At 42.2% G+C, this 19934-nt stretch overlaps 1 protein-coding gene across 1 annotated transcript in view; it reads right to left on the reverse strand.

The window, feature by feature from the left end:
- ELAVL4 (ELAV like RNA binding protein 4) overlaps positions 1 to 19934 on the reverse strand; it is a 187048-nt gene that overhangs the window by 49489 nt on the left and 117625 nt on the right. Inside the window, exon 2 of the mRNA XM_029618774.1 lies at positions 8435 to 8538. Within this exon, the coding sequence (XP_029474634.1) occupies positions 8435 to 8538 (104 nt within the window). The remainder of the gene's footprint in view (positions 1 to 8434; positions 8539 to 19934) is intronic.

Genomic DNA, 19934 nt, shown 5'->3' on the forward strand with positions numbered 1-19934 from the left:
TGATACAACTGCCACCAGCTTGCCACCAGCTCCAATCATCACCATCTTGTGCTCCACAGATTTTGTTTTATTTCGTGTGGAACTGAGTTTTAGCGTGCAGAGCTCTCTTCAGACCAGCATAGCCACTCACTGCATTCCTTTGTTTCTACCTGCTGTTGACTGCAAATGCCGACTGTGTAGTCTTTCAGGAAAGTTAATTTAGGTGAAGCATCCAGTCATCCCTGCTGCATCACCAGTCGTCACTGATGTACTTCAGTCTTATTGTAAATCACATTGATATTCTTTATTGAATGTAATTAATAAATGTAATAAAAATAATAATAAATTATATCCATGGGAATGGGAGAAAAGACTGCCATATCTCATGACATGTACAAAGATCTTTGTGTGTGATACCTAAAAATAATGTTAACAGAGAAAATGGAGCCAATGTGCAGTTTTCACACCAGTATCAGTTCTTCTGGAGCATCCTTCAGGCACACATTTGAACTGTGCCACAAAAAACAAATAGGGGCGGATTTTCAGAGCCCTGCTCGCGTAAATCCGCCCAAAACCGGGCGGATTTACGCGAGCAGGGCCCTGCGCGCCGGTAAGCCTATTTTACATAGGCCTACCGGCGCGCGCAGAGCCCCGGGACTCGCGTAAGTCCCGGGGTTTTCGGAGGGGGCGTGTTGGGGGGGCGGGCCCGAACCGCGCGGCGTTTTCGGGGCGTGTCGGGAGCGTTCCGGGGGCGGGCCCGGGGGCGTGGCTACGGCCCGGGGCGGCCCGGGGGCGTGGCCGTGCCCTCCGGACCCGCCCCCAGGTCGCGTCCCGGCACGCAGGAGGCCCGCTGACGCGCGGGGATTTACGCCTCCCTCTGGCGTAAATCCCCCGACAAAGGTAAGGGGGGGGTTTAGACAGGGCCGGGCGGGTGGGTTAGGTAGGGGAAGGGAGGGGAAGGTGAGGGGAGGGCAAAGGAAAGTTCCCTCCGAGGCTGCTCCGATTTCGGAGCGGCCTTGGAGGGAATGGGGGTAGGCTGCGCGGCTCGGCGCGCGCCGGCTATACAAAATCCATAGCCTTGTGCGCGCCGATCCAGGTTTTTAGCAGATACGCGCGGCTCCGCGCGTATCTACTAAAATCCAGCGTACTTTTGTTTGCGCCTGGAGCGCAAACAAAAGTAGGCTATTCGCGCTCCTTTTAAAATCCGCCCCATACTGTAGATTTCTTATGTTTACTTCCTACTAGTGAAGAACCTGCATAACAAATTTAGTGCATGATCTCTCTGGTATACTAAATAGTGTAATACTTACTGCTGGATATTTAATAAAATTGCAAGTTTAATTGTGTGTACATCTCCATATTTTATATAGACAAACACACAGATATATATATATATATATATATATATATATACACACATATTGAGAGAGAGAGAGAGAGAGAGATACATATACATACAAAATAATACTTGCTTACTGGTAGCATAGCTTATATATAGTAACAGTAAGCCAATATGATTATAATGCTAGCAGTGCATAAAAGGCTGCATTTTAAAACTAGCTTACAACATAAAGCTAGACAGTCATTAAAAGGAGAAGCAAACTACAAGCAATGCATAAATTCATCTTAAATTGCATGGAACAAAAGCAATGTGATAGATCTATTAAGCTAAATGGTTATTCCACATCAATCTTGTATTCTGCTTTAATTTATATTTAGACCACAAAAATGAACACCATGTCTCTTAGAAGCAGAACTTAAAAAAAAAAACCATATGAATACCCTAAAGGAGAAGCTTCATGTCATGGGAAGAACTGATGAAGAATGATGAATGGTCCCATGGTCATGGGCAAAATAAGATTCTGGTATTTATCAAAAACACACTGGAGAAGTTAGGAAGCAAACAATGAATCACAGGATTTGGAACTGACAAAGACAAATAAAACCACTAGTGGTAAATGAAAACAGGTAAAGGTCGAATTAAATGAAAACTAGTGTTTGTAATGAACAACTGATACGGATAATAAAACAAAAAGAGGCCAATGTACTAAGATCTGTGCTGATTTTTCTGCACTGATTTTTTTTGGCGCATGTGGCAAAAACTAGCAGCAGTGTGGGATGCAATAACGGCCGCCTATGCTAATTAGGTATGTGCATAAAATCCGCGTATACCAAAAACGCGTGCCATAACGATTGCATTAACGCTCGCTTATGGCTCTACGTAGTAAATCACGCAGACATCCATGCAGAAACCCATGGAGACACCCACTGATGTGTGAACACCCATGATTGATTCTGGAGGCAAAAAGCCTTTAGTTTTTGAAAAAATGAATAAATTAATGGTTTGGAAGTTAATGTGAAAATGGGTAGAACAATATCTACCTAACCCCTTCATGATTGGACTCTGACCACCAGAGAGAGCGTGAAATACAGATCAGCGATTCTGCCTCATTAAGAAGCTGCCTGGCTGACCCAAAAAAAGCATTAAAAAAAACTGGTCTCCACACTGGCACTTTCACTTAACTCCTGCTCTGAGGCACTAAAAACCTGCATTAAAAGACCCGCACTAACTCGATCTCCCTGCTAGCATGGTTCCCTGTGTTGCCCACGATTAGATAATCGCCTCCTTTGCATGCCATTAGCATGCACCTGCACAAAAGGCGTGGGTTGGTAAGCAGGTTTATACGCGTATTTTTCCTACGCACAAACCCTAATTACATAACCGCCCAGGGTTTGGGTGGGAAACCACGTGTGTAAACACGCACAGAGCATGCGCTGAAACCCACAGCAGCATTAACGCTACTTATAATATCAGCCCCTAAGAATGCTAGTTAGTAGACATGCAAAAGTGGCACAATGAAACGGTGCAGCTCAATAGCCATGGACATTTCAGGATTAAGTGCTACTTGACAAAGTACAGTCATCTGACAAGCATTTTTAGATGCGTATTAATAGCACCTCTAAAGAAGTTTAAGGGCCTCTTTCACTACGTTTTTCCATACAGGCATAGAATGAGAGACAAGGCCTAAAGAATCAGGCCCTAAAATGTTTCCATATTACAAAACATGATGTTCCTGCTGAAGAATTAGGTGACATTACTGCTTTAAGAAAATTGCCCCATGTTGACCAGTAACTGAAATAAAAAGGCCTGAAGAGAAACAAAATGTACTTGTTAGTAAAATGTTATTGCCAGCCCCGAGGCAGAATGGCTGGAGGCTGGGAACAGCATGGGAGTGCAGGGCAAATGAGAGATAAGAAAGTTGTAACAAACAAGAGAAAGCGCTGCATGAGCAGAATGTGTGACGTCTGAGATGCGCATGGAGGGAAAGTTACCAGTTGACGTAAGTGATGAGCGAAGGGAGGAGGGAAAATTATGTGAGCCATGTTTATCAGTGTATAAAAGGGTAATGCAAATTTAAAACAATAAGTACACGGCATTGCAAGAGAAGCAGAATATTTTTGTAATCGGCTACGTTTACTTCCTGAAGGAAACACAATCTTCTCGATCCCTTCGGTTTCCGCTAGTTGCTATTTGTCATTCACTATTGCTGTTTGCTGTCTTGATTTATTGTATGCATGCATGAAATGAACAAAGCCTGTCAGCTTTTATCAGATCTTTAAGCTACTTAATAAATGTTATGTTATGAAACTGAAAGTGTGTTTCGTCACTGGCTATCTCTCAAGAGAGAAACCAAGCAGGGAAAATTCAGGGTTTTAACAATGTTTTTTTTTACGATCCCGATCAACACTGTTCAATAATGTACAGGCTATAACTGACCCATTCTTTATTTGAACTCACTCTTTTTCACTAGAGTTACTCATTATCAAGCTGTGCCCCTGACCATGACATCATGAAAAAAAAAACGGGCTGATCATCATGAGCAGGGAGAATAAAAACAGCTCTGAACAATCCATTTAAAATGAGCAGTAAATGAAAATGTAAAGGCATGCATCTAGAAAATTCCCAACTGTCATGAACAAGGGATATCCAAGGAATTCAGGAGTTCATTCTTAACAAAAGTGACTTTAAGCAGTGTGGAGGCACTAAGCTCAAAGGCAACTGGATGTAGAATGTAAAAATAGGGATGGCAGAGTTAATCACTCACTTTTTAAACAGCCAAACGCTAGAGTTGGATTTTCAAAAAGCACAAACATGTTTTCTAAGTTAATGCCCCCGATCGTCTACAAAAAAACCCCCAGCTCTGCGATGATAGACTGATCTGTTAAGGAAGAGAGGGTGTGTAATGAAAGACTCCTAAAAATATATTCTAACATTCCATATGTATAGTTCTCCCAAGAAAATGAAGGCATTTGTTCAACCTAAGGAAGTTCAGTGCTGCCCTGTTATATACTACATGAATTTCCAGCAACACAGCATACAGTGGAGCTAATATCCAAACTCTGAAAAGACGTTTCAACTTGGCCAACATGAAAAGTCCTGCCTCGTTCTTCATTGTTATACTGTGCTAACAGAGTCCTTATTAAATGCTCCAAAAAGGTTATTAAAAGTTATTTTCTCTGGGGCTTTTTCCCTTATCTCTCTGGCCTCTAAATATCCTTGCCCCTTCCAAGTCAGTTACAGTGAAAGCACAGCTCAAACTCCATAGGGAGATGAGGTACTTTGAGTATAGTAACAAAACATCCTCTTAGAGCACACAAAGTGCCTGTTTCATTAAGTTTTTTTTCTCCAATTCTGTGTATTGGAAAAAGATCTTGATGAATCAGGCCCTATGTCTCAAATCATGAAGCATATGCTTTAGAATATCTGCAGGGGAATGTTTTCACATTCATTAAAGCATTTTGCATTACTCCAGTGTATTTTTACAGTTATGAATTTGAGTTTACCACACACACTGGCTACAGACCATACATTCACAGTAAAGCAGCAGCTCCCCAGCTACGTGAGAATGATAACCCTCTATGCTTTAGTATGGTTGCTCGTTTTCTTTTTCTGATTACTCCATTTTCTATAATACAGTAAATGAGAACAGAAACAGACGAAAATGGCCCATCCGATCTGACCAGCAGTGATCCATCCACCCTGGGCAGGTACACACACAAATGTCCACAGAAAGTGTACATCCACTCTACCCTTCCCCTGTGTTCCTCACGCAACCTTTCAAGTGGTACCTCTGCCTTTTCTGGGTTGTAGCTACCACTCCATGTAGGCTACTCTAGTGCTTTTGCCACTAGAGATCCTCTGTGTTTATTATATGCCTTTTTGAAATTAGTTACCATTTCTTTCTTCACCACCTCTGGTGGGAGGGCATTCCAGGCATCCGGAATACTTTCCATTAAAAAAAATATTTTTTGGCACTAGTATCAAGTCTAACCCCTTGGAGTTTCACATCATGCCTCCTACCTAGAATATCCTTTCTATTAAAAAAGATGTACTGATAGTACACAAGAAGTACCTTTCAGGTATTTAAATGTCTGCATCATAACCCTCTGTCTCTCCACATCTTTACATATTTATGTCTCGTCTCCTACAGCTTCTAATTCAGACCCCTCACCATATTTGGGTGCCTTTCTCCGGAGTGCCTCTAGCCTTTCTCTATCCTCCTTGAAATTATGTTGCATGGGTATTTGAACCTGATCAACTTTTGAACTGGCTGTTTCAAGTCTCATTAAAACAAATGATATCTGACACTCAGATGACTGCCAAACTGGCTTTCACAGCGAAAGAGGTTCTATATCACTGGATGCATACTTTTATTCAGCAAACCTAGTAAACAACGGAGAATCAAAACTAAGGTCTTGACCTCATCAACTTCAGGATTTAACAGAATCATGGAATTACTGTCAATATATTATTTAAAAAAGCTCATCTCAATAAAAAACATAAATAAGCAGCAAACCCCTTTGGATGCTTAATAAGATTACACAGCAATAAACAGTAACATAGTAAATAAATAAAGACAGAAAAAAGACCAAACTGGCCAATCATAAGTCCAATCATAAGGCCAATCATAAGTCCAATGCTTGTAGCGTTATCGTTAACAAGATGACATTGATCTCTTTAAACAGAGTTTCTGAAAATATCATCTTATGCACTAAGAACAAATTAAATAATCATATAAAGATATCTTCCTCTGTCATAGTCCCCCCAGTTTCCCCTTAAAAACATAAGAGAAATAAAAGCCACAGGAAACACCTGGTTAAAAAAAAAAAAAAAGGTTAACTTAATTTTTTAAAAGACTAGATGATTCACAGTCGAAAGATTTTTTTTTTTTTTTAACTTAGACCCAGGGGTCTGACAAATGCAATGGCTCCTCAGAAAAGGTATTTCTCTTACCTGCAAATTCACTTTCAGTTACACAGTAATATAGTAGATGCCGGTAGAAAAAGACCAAAATGGCCCATCCTGCCTGCCCAGCAGCAACCCATCCATCCCAGGTGCACAGATTTCCACATGGAATCTGGCATCCACTCCCTCTTCCTCATGCTCCTCATCCAGCCTCTCAAGTTGTATCACTGCCTTGTCCATGCAGGACACCCTATTCTCTCTGTTCAGGGTTGTATTTGCTCCTCTGTACAGGTTGCTCCCATGCTCGCTTATATTCGTAACCTGCCGCTCTGCTGCAGACTATTCCAGTGCTTTTGTTACGATTGCCGGCTCGTGGGTAACCCCTGAGAGCCGGCGCACTTACTCCTGATGCCTGCAGTGTCGCTCCACAGCCGGGCCGCCTCGGACAGCTAGGCCCTCTCCTGAGCAGCACAGAAGCCGCCATCCTAACTCCTCCTCCTGCTCTCCCTCAGGCATGTGTGCCAGGTCCTCAGCTTTCAAGAGCCCATGGCGGAAAAAGGGCCGCAGTGCCTATTGGTGACGTTAGAGCGTCAGCCCTATAATAAGGGGCCCCTCTGACTCTCGCACCTCACCTGAGCCTCAAGTCTCCTATATCCCAGAGTGTAGTATGTGTTGCTGCTTCCTGTTTGCTGAATTTCTGGTCCTGCTCCTTGCCTCATCTCTGCAGCCCAGCCCGCCTCGTCTCATCCAACCCCTTACCCTCCCTCCTGTCCTGCTGTGTCAGTCCTTCACCTTGTCCCACCTGCCTGTCCTGGATATTGACCATTCTTTCTTGCCACCTGCCATTTACCTTTGCGTGGACACTGACCATCTTTACTTGCCGCTTGCCACTGACCCTTGCCTGAACTTCGACCATTCTCACTTGCCGCTTGCCTCCAACCTTGCCCTGGCCCTGAAGCTAATGCATTTGCTACTTCCAAAGGTTAGTGCAGTTAGTGTAGCTGGGTTTGAAAAAGGTTTGGATACGTTAATGGAGGAGAAGTCCATTAGCTGCTATTAATCAAGTTGTTTTAGAGACTAGCCACTGCTATTACTGGCATCAGTCGCATGGGATCTTCTTAGTGTTTGGGTACGTGCCAGGTTCTTATGGCCTGGCTTGGCCAGTGTTGGAAACAGGATGCTGGGCTTGAGGGACCCTTGGTCCCACCTCGTTTGGTAATTTCTTATGTTCTTATAGGAAAAATCCAGCTGACCTAATCACAGAGTCAAAATTTTAGCATTTCAGTGACTCACCACATATGTATTCACATTGAAATCTGAGGGATTTTGGTACATTTTTAGGTTCCAAGATCTATAACATTGCTTGTCCACAAAAATATATTTTGTCCACAGATGATTTTGATTTCGATTATATTACCTTTGCACTGTTCCAGTAGAAAAAAAATCAGAATAAAGAGAATGCTTCTTTCATTTCAAAATAAATGAATGCAACTAGATTTATAAGTATGTATTTTATAAAGGTATCTCCTGTTTCTCTTTCTCTAGTTTTTTGGGGAATGCTTTAGGCTTTCCACAAATGATTTAAAAAATAAGTGTGATCCCATATAAGCAATGGAAGATACTTGAAGAGCTGTCTTGTGCTCAAAGCTGGCCTATTTTTATACAGAATAAACACAATACTCTAAATTCAGACAAATCATCATCCATGTAAGGCAAACTCAACTGTTTCCCTATATTGTTATAACATGATTAGGATATTCAACATTTTTCTAGATTTTTGTATTTCCATGAACAAAAAAAGTGAGGAAAAAAATATTTCCAGCTGCCGTACATCTGTTCAATTTAAAGAGGGCTTTCCAAACTTTTCCATCAGAGGGCTCTCCACATTGTGCTTCTTACCTCTGTATCTGGATGCACGCTGCTAGTGCACAGTAATACTGTTTGAATGAAAAGGGCTGTAAATCCTCACGTTCTTAGATGAATTTATGATGGTCAAAGTTGACATTAAGCTTCATTTACAAAATTCTTTCGGCACAACAGCAAGTCACCAACACACCCCAAGTGTAAAACACTGGTTTAAAGCAAGACTTGCATAGCTGTGCTCTTATGTTCTCAGGTTATAATGCTGATAATTTCTCAAGCTGTCTTCAATTAAAGATTTTTTTTCTAATTTAGTGTAAAGGTTTATTTTTATTTGTATTTTCTTACCTTTATGGTTTTGGTCTGGAGTCTGAGTCCGTTTAAGGTGTTAATGGCTTTTTCTGCATCCTTTGGATCAATATAGTTAACAAATCCATATCCTAAACTCTGCCCTGTTGAAAAATAAGAAACATAAAAAGGGCTCAGTATTTTTTCAGCATATATGACTTCTAATTATAGCTTTATAACGGTCTTCTATTGTTTGTTTTTTTCCCCATTTCTTTCTCCACTTAACATTAAAGGGGCTATTTACTCAATCATGATAATGCACTAAATACATGTTGCATGCTGAGATTAATAGGGCCTATTTACTAACAATGCATGTTTACATGTTATATTTTGGACAACAGGCCCCTAGAAAGATAAAACAACATCTGCATCAGTAATGACTATAATGTTCATCTCACTATAAAAAATGTCTCCCCACTGTGAACATGTAATACAGAAGACATTGGTAGATGTATTGGCTAATGGTGCTGGCATTAGGAAGTGAATGGATGAGCAGACTAAATGGACTGTTTGGTCCTTTTCTGCCATCATTTCTATGCTTCTATTTTTCTATGAATGAAGTGCCAACTGGAAGAGCTTTGTAAACCCTATCTATCATTCTTCCCAACTCTCCTCCATGATATACGTGTTTAGATCCCTGAATCTCATCTCAGAGGACTTTTAGTACATACCCTGCACCATTTCGGTTCCCCTAGTCTATACCGCCTCCACTTGGAAGGTATGGCCTCCAAAACTGGACGCAATGAACCACGTGAGGTCTCTCACTAATAACAACATGTACAGAGGCATTATTACCTCCATTTTTCTACTGGTTATGTCTCGCTCTATGAAACATAGCATTCCTTTGACACTGGCCACCACTCTGTGCACTGTTTTACTACTTTGAGACCATTAGATATGATCAGGCTAAGGTTTCTCTCCTGTTTGGCACACCATCAATATCTCATCCCCATCTTATATTATTCCCTAGGATTTCTGCATCTCTAAACATATGACTGGATTTTTCTGCATTAAATTTAGTTTCCACTCACTCAATCATTCCTTGAGCTGTCTTAGATCATTTCTCATTCTATCTACTCTCTCAGAAGTATCCACTTTTTTTGCAGAACTTAGTATCTGCAAAAAAAAAAAGAAACAATCCTTTACCTTCTGTCCCACTACAATATTGCTCACAAGGATATTAAACATTATTAATCCCGGGACAGAACTCTGCGGCACTCCACTAATTAACCGACTTTCCTCAGATGAATTCATTTTACCACCAACCACTGTTGACTATCATTCAACCATGGGATCCACTCCTAGATTGCTTAGTTTGTTTATGAGCTTCCAATGATGCACAGTATCAAAAGCTTTACTGAAATTTTAATACAGCGAATCCAGGACACATCCCTGATCTAATTCTCTGATCACCCAAAGAAATTGATCAGCTTCATAACAAATGATCTTTTACTGGTAAATCCATATTGCTTTAGATTCTGGAATCTGCTTGATTCAAGATAGCTCACTATCCTTTCCTTTAGTAGTTCCATTAAGTATTTCACCACGGAGGTCAGACAAACCATCCTATAGTTTCCAGTTGTTTTGCCTATTACCCATTTTAGGAAGAAGGATATCATCTGCTCTTCCCCAGTTCTACAGAAATACTAATCTCCACAGACTGAACAGATCTGACAGCGGGCCTGCCAGAATCCAATTACCATCTATACCCCTACCAAATATAGGTGGTCGCTGTCCAGTCCCTTCTTCAGTTAACAATGAACAAAATAATTTGCTCAGTGTTTCTACTTTTTCTGTCATGCACCACACATTCCTCCTCTTATCCTCTCAGTCTTACAATTTCACCTTTGTATGGCCTCTTTTTATTGACATACTTGAAAAAATTCTAGTCCTCTTTCTTTACCACCTTAAAGTATCTTCTGCTTATGCTTTTGCTGTAACTACATTCCTGTCTTCAGCTTTTCCAATATTGACTGTACTCAAAATGTAGAAAATCATTTGAACCCCACTTAAACAGCATTAATATGAAGGGCAACTCTATACTTCGACAGAAAAGGTTCAAGTATTAGTCAAAGAGGCTCTTTACCAAAAAAATCTTTGAATAAATCAACTATAATATTTTTTTTTTCTGATTTTATTCTCTAAGAACATAAGAAATTGCCATTCAGACTAAGGGTCCATCAAGCCCAGCATCCTGTTTCCAACAGTGGCCAATCCAGGCCACAAGAACCTGGCAAGTACCCAGACACTTAGTAGATCCTATGCTACTGATGCCAGTAATAGCCGTGGCTATTCCCTTCTTCTCCTCCTTCTGCCACCCTAAGCACTCATCTTGGAGGACAACAGAGCTATTGTTTATGAGTCTGGGTCTGTATCTGCATGATACATTAAATTAAATTAAACTAGTTCTAGCACTGCCTGGCAATGAACTTTAATGATGTTTTTATTGTATCTGATTTTATCTTTCCCAATATTACTTAATTACTTCATCTTAGATTTTTATTTACCAGTTACCTTAGGGGCGGATTTTCAGAGCCCTGCTCGCCTAAATCCACCCAAAACCGGGCGGATTTAGGCGAGCAGGGCCCTGCGCGCCGGTGAGCCTATTTTACATAGGCTCACCGGCGCGCGCAGAGCCCCAGGACTCGCGTAAGTCCCGGGGTTCTCCGAGGGGGGCATGTCGAGGGCATGTCGGGGGCGGGCCCGGTCGTCACGGCGTTTCGGGGGCGTGTCGGCAGCGTTTTGGGGGCGGGTACGGGGGCATGGCTACAGCCCGGGGCGGTCCGGGGGCGTGGCCACGCCCTCCGTACCCGCCCCCAGGTCGCGGCCCGGCGCGCAAGAGGCCCGCTGGCGCGCGGGGATTTACGCCTCCCTCTGGGAGGCGTAAATCCCCCGACAAAGGTAAGGTGGGGGCTTAGACAGGGCCGGGTGGGTGGGTTAGGTAGGGGAAGGGAGGGGAAGGTGAGGGGAGGGCAAAAGGAAGTTCCCTCCGAGGCCGCTCCGATTTCGGAGCGGCCTCGGAGGGAACGGGGGTAGGCTGCGCAGCTCGGCGCGCGCCGGCTATACAAAATCGATAGTCTTGCGCGCGCCGATCCAGGTTTTTAGCAGATACGCGCGGCTCCGCGCGTATCTACTAAAATCCAGCTTACTTTTGTTTGCGCCTGGAGCGCAAACAAAAGTAGGCCTATTCGCGGAGTATGAAAATCCGCCCCTCAATGTATTTGCTAATAATTTATACTTTTTTCTTTTATACATTGATTTTTCTATCCTTTTAATTGATACTTTTCTTACTATGTGAACTGTTGTGATGGCACCCCGAACGATGGTATACAAATCAACAAATAAATAAATAAAATAAATAGTTTGGTTTCTCTCTGGTATGCAAAGCCCTTATATGCAGCAGAAACATGGCCATAAAAAAAGTTTAACACAAGCCTAAAGACAAGCTATTTCACTTTTATGTACCTCCGAGTATAATTCAATTTTTTGTCAGCAGGAAAATAAGGCTCTGTTTCAGAGTTTCCTTCCAAAATGAGGCTATGCCAAAAATCTTTACAGCCTAGTTCAAATCTAAAACCTGAATGGGGGAACGGGCTCTATATGGCTCTATATGGTTGAGTATTTAGGTATGAAAGGACCACTTAGATAGTGTTACAATAAGGCCTTGTAAAATTACTTTCAGTGCAGATAAGGGTCAATTCAACTACTTCACAATCAGAATGGAAATTTAGGCAAATAGTTGTTTGGGTCAATCAATGAATTAAAAAAATGGTATTTAAAGTTTGAGAGGCTGCTCAGGAGGCTAAACAAGGCAAAAAAAAAAATAGTGCATATTAAAACATTTCAAGTTCACCCTGACCTGCATACCCTTCCCAATTATTTTTCATACATGCGAATTTGCTCCACTGATATTGGTCCCCTAAAGAAAAAGCACACAGAGTATTCTCAAGCTGTGATGTCATTGAGATCCAAGAGGAAGGGCAGGCACCTCTGATTGTGGAGTGCCACAAACGGTTCTGGTTTTCAGGATATTCACAATTATTATGCATGAGGTATATCTGCATATAATGGAGACAGTACATACAGATATCCCTCTTCATATATATTCATTGTGGATATTCTGAAAACCAGACCTATTTGTGGCACTCTAGGATTGGGGTTGCCTACCCTTATCTAAGAGCCAGAGAAAAAAACACTTGCCACCCTTCATTCTCCAAACCACCTTATTTGTAGATTCAAACACAAATGCTCCAGCTCCATGGAAACAATGGTAAAACCCACAACATTTTTACACACACACACACACTCACACACACACACACACAAAGCTGTGTATTAAGTCAGAAAACAAAGTGCCAATGCTTTAGCAAGCTGAAAGGCAAAAGGAAATGCTGATGATCAGTATATATAGAAATGCAAAAATTACACTTGTTGACATCTGCCCTTTTGTGGACAGGCAGTTTATAAACTGAAGTTAAATAAATAAATTATGTATTGTTCACTCACCGCTGTCTTCTCCTTAAACAGTCAATATTCACAGGACAACCACACACCTCTTCTTTACACACACCATGCAATAATCCACTCTTGCATTTCTGCAATGGCCTCACAATTCCCTTCCAGGCAGTGACCACTGGAAATTCATTTATCATGCAGTCACTGTATTATCTATTCTGTGCCCTCAGCACTCATGCCTCGATAAAGGGGGTTCTGTCTTCATGCGCACCTTTCTTGTAAGCACCCTACCACCTTGTATAACATAGCTCTCTCACATTTTGGCTGGCAAAATGCTTTCTAGGCTAGGATGCCTTGAACACTCATCTTCTCCGTGCTCTGAGCAGACATGGAGGTAACCAAGCCATATATAAACAAATGGTCACATCTGGCAGCTACGGTGATCAATGCCACATACTCTTCTTGCCTGCTGCTTAGAACCAAAGAGAGGACATAATGCCTCTTAGCTGTGCCTAAGCAGCATAAAGAGAACCATTAATATCTTGGTAATGTGTCACTGTACTGGTGTCACAGGACACAGTATAAAAACACAGGCATTATGTGTTCATAGGGCAGCACTTCCACTACCCCCAGATTCTACCTGTCCACCTTCCTTCAGGTGGTGGATGCATGGACCTGTCTCCCAGTGGAGGTGGTAAAGATAAAAACAGTAACCGAATTCAAGAGAACATGGGATAAGCACAGAAGCTGCCTAATTGCAAAAGTGAGAGGAAAGCCAGAGATCATCAATGGGTAATAGCATTCCACCAGGAATAGAAATGGGCACAGATAGACCTAATGGCCCTTTTCTTACATCATATTCTGTTTTTATTGGTCTTCCAAGACTAATACTGGTATGAGGACAACTATCTCTAGTGGGTCCTCCTGCCAACTCTGTTAAGTCTGGCATATCTCATCTCCTACTTTCCAGTGTGAGAGGGGTACAGACCACACACTTTACATGGAGGAGCGGAAAAGCTGCACAAAGGATTCTCACTGGTATGAGGGCTCATGCTGAAAGTCCTTCTAATATTCTACCTGTGGCCCACCTTTCAGGTTCAAGGGAATGCAGACTAATAATCCTGGTATACGTTCTTATTCTTATTATGCGAAAGTTATTATTCTTAGTATCAACACCAAGCTCTATCATAACAAGAGTCACAGGGTGAAGAAAAAAAAAAAAAAGAAAATTCCAGGCCTCTGGGGCTTTATTTAGTTTTGTAAAACCTGGCTCCAAGATGGAACCCACAGATCCAACTATAGTTTGCCTGCTGAAATTTCAGTTATAGGAAGTCTGCATTCAGAATTCCTATCTTTGGGACTTCTGGTAGTCACGGTGGAGGTAAAGGCAGTGCCAATCCTGAGACAGTACCCTTTTTTTGGAACCAGCACTCTGTGGGAGCTGCTGCTGCAGTGCTTCCTAGGACAGGAAGTACTATCATGCAACTTCTGGTCTGAAATTACTGTTCGCAACTATACTCCAAGGGGGCAGATTTTAAAAGCCTACATGCGTAAATCCAGGTGGATCTACGCGCCTAGGGGGGATTACGCACGCCGGGCCTATTTTCAAAAGGCCCGGTGGCGTGCGTAAAGCCCCGGGACGCGCGTATTTCCCGGGGCTTGAAAAAAGGGGTGGGGGCGTGGCCAGAGGCCTCCGTACGGGCCACTTGGCCGGTGCACACAACCTATGCCTGCCCGGAGGCAGGTGCAACTTATAAAATAAAGGTTAGGGGGGGTGGGGAAGGTAGGGGAAGGGAAGGGAAGGTGGGGGGGGGGGGGGAAGGAAAGTTCCCTCCGAGGCCGCTCCGATTTCAGAGCGGCCTCGGAGGGAACGGGGAAAGCCAGCAGGGCTCCCCAAGGGCTCGGCACGCGCAAGTTGCACTATTGTGCACCCCGTTGCGCGCGCCGACCCCAGATTTTATAACATGCACGCACATGTTTATAGAGTCGGGCATACATTTGTGCGTGCCGGGTTGTGCGCAGAAATGTACGCCTGCGCGTAGGTATTAAAATTCGGCCCCATGAGCGTAAGTACCCACAGGCCCTGACTATTAGGATGTATAAGAGAACACACCTTATCATAATATGTCATAAACCTACAATCTGCCAACTCAGGAGTCAAACTCGAAACAGCTTTAAATCAGCAGAGCACTTCATACAATTTCTGAATGAAAGAATAAAAAATGTTAGTAGAACAATTACATTTGAGTATAAAAAAAGGGAGGTGAATTGACTTGCCTAAAGTCATGTTGAATTAGTAATAAAATGGGAAGTTAAGTTTTTTAATCCAATTTCTTAACACTAACTGCAAGCTATTTCCATATACAAGAAGAAAATTCATTTTGAAAGTAAGCTATTTACAATTGGCATGAATCAGTATTTGAGTCAGCATGCATCTCAATTGATTCATTCAAATTTGGAACTCAAAACATTTTGGCAGGAAGGTTTTTGCTGAATAAAAATAAATCATATATGGAAAAAAACTTGCATACAACTTAAACTTAAAAGGCCCAGCATATCTCGCAAAATACCAAATCAACTTATTTTGTGCTAGTTTTTCACCAGCTCCAAAATACCCTATTTCATTTTAATGTGCATGATCTTCATTATTCCTTTCCTGATGAGTAGTTACTCTTGTAACATCACCAATATCTGGAATCAAGCAGAAGAAGCAAAATGAATATGTTCCTCCTGTGAGCTCAGTTGCAATTAAGGGCAAGAAATGAAAAATCCTTACCCATGCCATCACTACACTGCCTCAATTTAAAATGTATTAAAACTTCTTATCTAGCTCAACACCATTTTAAGCAATGAGGAAAACATAGCAATCTCAAGCTGCTATAGTAAAACCTCAAACACCTAGTGGGATAGAAATCATCATGTCTGTTATAACTATAGATCTGATGAAAAATATCAACCTAATAAGAATAAAGTGAAGCAACTAGCAAAGAAGCATCTTTATTTGATAAATGTGCCCATATATTAGACCATTTTTATGGGGTATGGGGTTTTAAGTGGATGAATGAATGAGTGTGTTTGTGTGATATTAGGGGGTTAGGGTTGGAATATATAATGAGTTAGGACTTGTCCGGACGGGGTGTATACAAAAAGCTGATTTAACATTGAATTATCAGAATAGAAATTATGACAAGTTATATGTAGGTTGAGGGGTAATGGGATTGATGAATATGTAATATTGAATATGATGCTATGAGATATTATGTATTCAATGTAATTCAAATGATATATTTAATGATCATCTTAATAAATGTAACATATTAAATATTTATGTGTTAAGTACAATAAAGGATATAATTGCAAAAAATTTGAAGAGTAATTTTAATTGTTGGTATATATTGATGAATTATTTTAGGAGTCCCCAAGTGTGTTGGGTTGTGTCACAAATATATTGAACAGAACCGGTCCCAACACCGATCCCTGTGGCACTCCATTAAAATGGGTCTCTCTTCAGAGCAGGTTCCATTTACCATTACACAGTCTCCTATCCATCAACCAGTTTGTAATCCATGCCACCACCTTGGCACTCACTTCCAAGCTTCACATTTTATTCACAAGCTTCCTATGCGAGACCGTATCAAAAGCTTTCCTGAAATTCAAATAGATCACATCACACGCTCTTCCTCGATCCAATTTTCTAGTCCAGCAGTGCTCAAACCAGTTCTAGCCCCCCCCCCCCCCGGGTTGGGTTTCAGGATATCCCTAATGAATATGCATGAAAAATATTTGCATACACAAGAGGAAGTGCGTGCTAATAAATTCATTCATATTCATTAGGGATATCCTGAAAACCCGACTGGCTTGGGGGGGGGGGTGCTCATAAGACTGGTTTGAGCTCCCCTGCTCTAGTCAACCAATCAAAAAAAAAAACAATCAGATTTGTATGACAGGATCTTCCCCTGGTGAATTCATGCTTCCTTGGGTTCAGCAACCCACCAAATTGTAGATAATTCATTCTCCTTTCCTTCAGTAGCATCTCCATTAATCTTCCCACCACCAAGGGGCGGATTTTCAGAGCCCTGCTCGCCTAAATCCACCCAAAACCGGGCGGATTTAGGAGAGCAGGGCCCTGCGCGCCGGTGAGCCTATTTTACATAGGCCTACCGGCGCGCGCAGAGCCCCGGGACTCGCGTAAGTCCTGGGGTTCTCCGAGGGGGGCGTGTCGGTGGCGTGTCGGGGGGCGGGCCCGGTCGTCGCGGCGTTTAGGGGGCGTGTCGGCAGCGTTTTGGGGGCAGGTACGGGGCGTGGCTACAGCCCGGGGCGGTCCGGGGGCATGGCCGCGCCCTCCGTACCTGCCCCCAGGTCGCGTCCCGGCGCACAACAGGCCCGCTGGCACGCGGGGATTTACTTCTCCCTCCGGGAGGCGTAAATCCCCGGAGAAAGGTAAGGGGGGGGGTGTAGTTAGGGCCGGGCGGGTGGGTTAGGTAGAGGAAGGGAGGGGAAGGTGAGGGGAGGGCGTTAGAGGATTCCCTCCAAGGCCGCTCCGATTTCGGAGCGGCCTTGGAGGGAACGGGGGTAGGCTGTGCGGCTCGGCGCGCGCCGGCTATACAGAATTCATAGCCTTGCGCACGCCAATCCAGGATTTTAGTGGATACGTGCGGCTCCGCGCGTATCTACTAAAATCCAGCGTACTTTTGCTTGCGCCTGATGCGCCAGCAAAAGTACGCCTATTCGCGTTTTTTGAAAATCTACCCCCAAGTGAGGCTAACTGCAGGGAGGCTGACCCTGGTGATGTTCTGGGGGATATGGATCATGATACTTTGGTGACTCCGATACAGACTTGGGTTTCTTCTCTTTGGAAGAGGGAGAAATTCTACCTAATATGGAACTGCATCGGACTCTGCTCCAGTTTTTTCACATAGATGAGTTGCTGAGTCTGTTGACTCAGGCCCTGAAGTTGTACGGTGTGGATGGGGATGACTCTGTGTCACTAATTAATCTGACTCTGCTCCCTACTACGAATATACAAACCTACTAGACAGCTTCGATCCATGGATAAATGCACACTAGAAGTACCATCTGTAAAAACTGCAAGTTTAGCACTAACTCGAAAAAGGGCCTTCTTGGCCCAATCCTGTGTATCGCCCGCCCTGAACTAATCCGCCTAACCGCTAATAGTAAAGAATTTAAAAAAGCCTTGAAAACCCACCTTTATACTACCGCTTACAATACACAATAATTATTACCGCCCATCCGTAACAGAAATTATTTTTTTATGCTACTTTTATTGTAATTGAGATGTATTTTATGATTGCTTGGTTTGTCTTTTAACTATAAATGTTTTATTGTAAACCGCTTAGAAGGTCAGATTACTGTCCTATTTTGCGGTATATAAAAACCTTTTAAATAAATAAAAATAAATAAATAAATAGCCTACATATATCCCCATCCCCCTGCTCTTTCCCACCTCTGACAACAAAAGATTTGCCATGAGTCAAATCAAAGGTCCATCAAGTCCAGTATACTGTTTCCAACAGTAGCCAATCCAGGTACCAGGCAGGATCCTACAAAGCTGATAGATTCCTTGCTGCTTATCCCAGGGTTAAGCAGTGGATTTTCCCAAGCTCACCTTAACAATGGTTTAAGGACTTTATTATTATTTATTTATTTAAAAGCATTTCTATTCTGCTATAGTGTTAAACTACGCTAAGCAGATCACAGTATAAGATAAAACACATTTGCAATAATAAGTAAAAAGTAAGTCAAATGAGCATCAATAAAACAATAGGACAAGTGTTCATACTAAATTAAAATGGAGACATAAAATAAAAATTACAATTCAGGAGAAGCGGCCTGAAACAATAGTACCTTGAGATACTTTCGAACAACCTGTATATCCATCAATGGCCCGAAGAGAATCCAGCAAATTGTTCCACAAAGAAGGACCAATGGTGAAAAAGGTGTGATGCTGTGCATCACAACGCTGTGTTGCTGTAATCATGGGGATCTCAAGTAAAAATTTTACTTGAGAACGTAGGTGGGTGGGAGGGACTGGTAAGTTTTCAGTAGAACTGAAAGAATTTGGGTCATCCTATTTTAAACATCATTAGCAATTAGGGATGTGCAATCGTTTTCCCCGAATTAGGCAATGTCAACAAAAAACGATTTTGGAAAAAAATAATTTTTGAGTTAGTGTGCGCTAACTCCCATTAGTGCTAACCCGAAAATCGGGGCCCTTGAAACCCCCCCCCCCCGAACCGCGGGAAAAACGAAATTCCCATGGGGGGGGGCCTGAAACGAAGCCCGACAAAATTTTTAGACGAAGCACATCTCTATTAGCAATAACAAAAGCAATTCACTTTTTTATTGGGAGCCAACGAAGTTCTTTTAATGTTGGGGTTATTTGATCCCAGGGGCTCCCACCAACAATTAGACGGGTTACAGCATTCTGTAAAACCTGTTAGGCAAGTACAGAAGACTGTGGAAGCTCAACATACAGAGAATTACAACAATCTATCACAGTAAGTACAAAAGCTTCTACCACTGTGTGTCAGATGAGACGTCACATCTGAACCTTAAAATATCCAGACCTTAAGGTCTAGAAAATTTGTGACTTAAGGAGAGACATGTATCAAACAGGAAGTCTAAATTATGAACCACCTCCTTAAACTGAATGGTTGTATCCAAAACAGAAAGGGAACTTAAATTATGTTGAGATAAGAAATTGTGATATCTTGTAAAACAAATTACCTCAGTTTTTGCAAGTGAGATTTAACATAAGGAAATTGTGACTCATTCAAAAATAAAATGAGTAACAACCTGTTATTTCTTTAACATCTGACATAAGTTCTTTACTGGGGAAAAACAGCTGGATTTCAGCATAAATTTTAAACATTATGGAATTCTTATCCAGTCTAGAACATAATGGTTGCAAATAGATATTAAAAAGTACCGTGGAAAGAACGACCCTTACGGTACCCCGGAACAGAACATAAACCAAGTGAAGTATGGTCACCAAGGCGGATAAACTGTATTCTTGATTCCAGGT

This window comes from Rhinatrema bivittatum, chromosome 10 (assembly GCF_901001135.1).
Source record: "Rhinatrema bivittatum chromosome 10, aRhiBiv1.1, whole genome shotgun sequence".
Lineage (NCBI taxonomy): Eukaryota > Metazoa > Chordata > Amphibia > Gymnophiona > Rhinatrematidae > Rhinatrema > Rhinatrema bivittatum.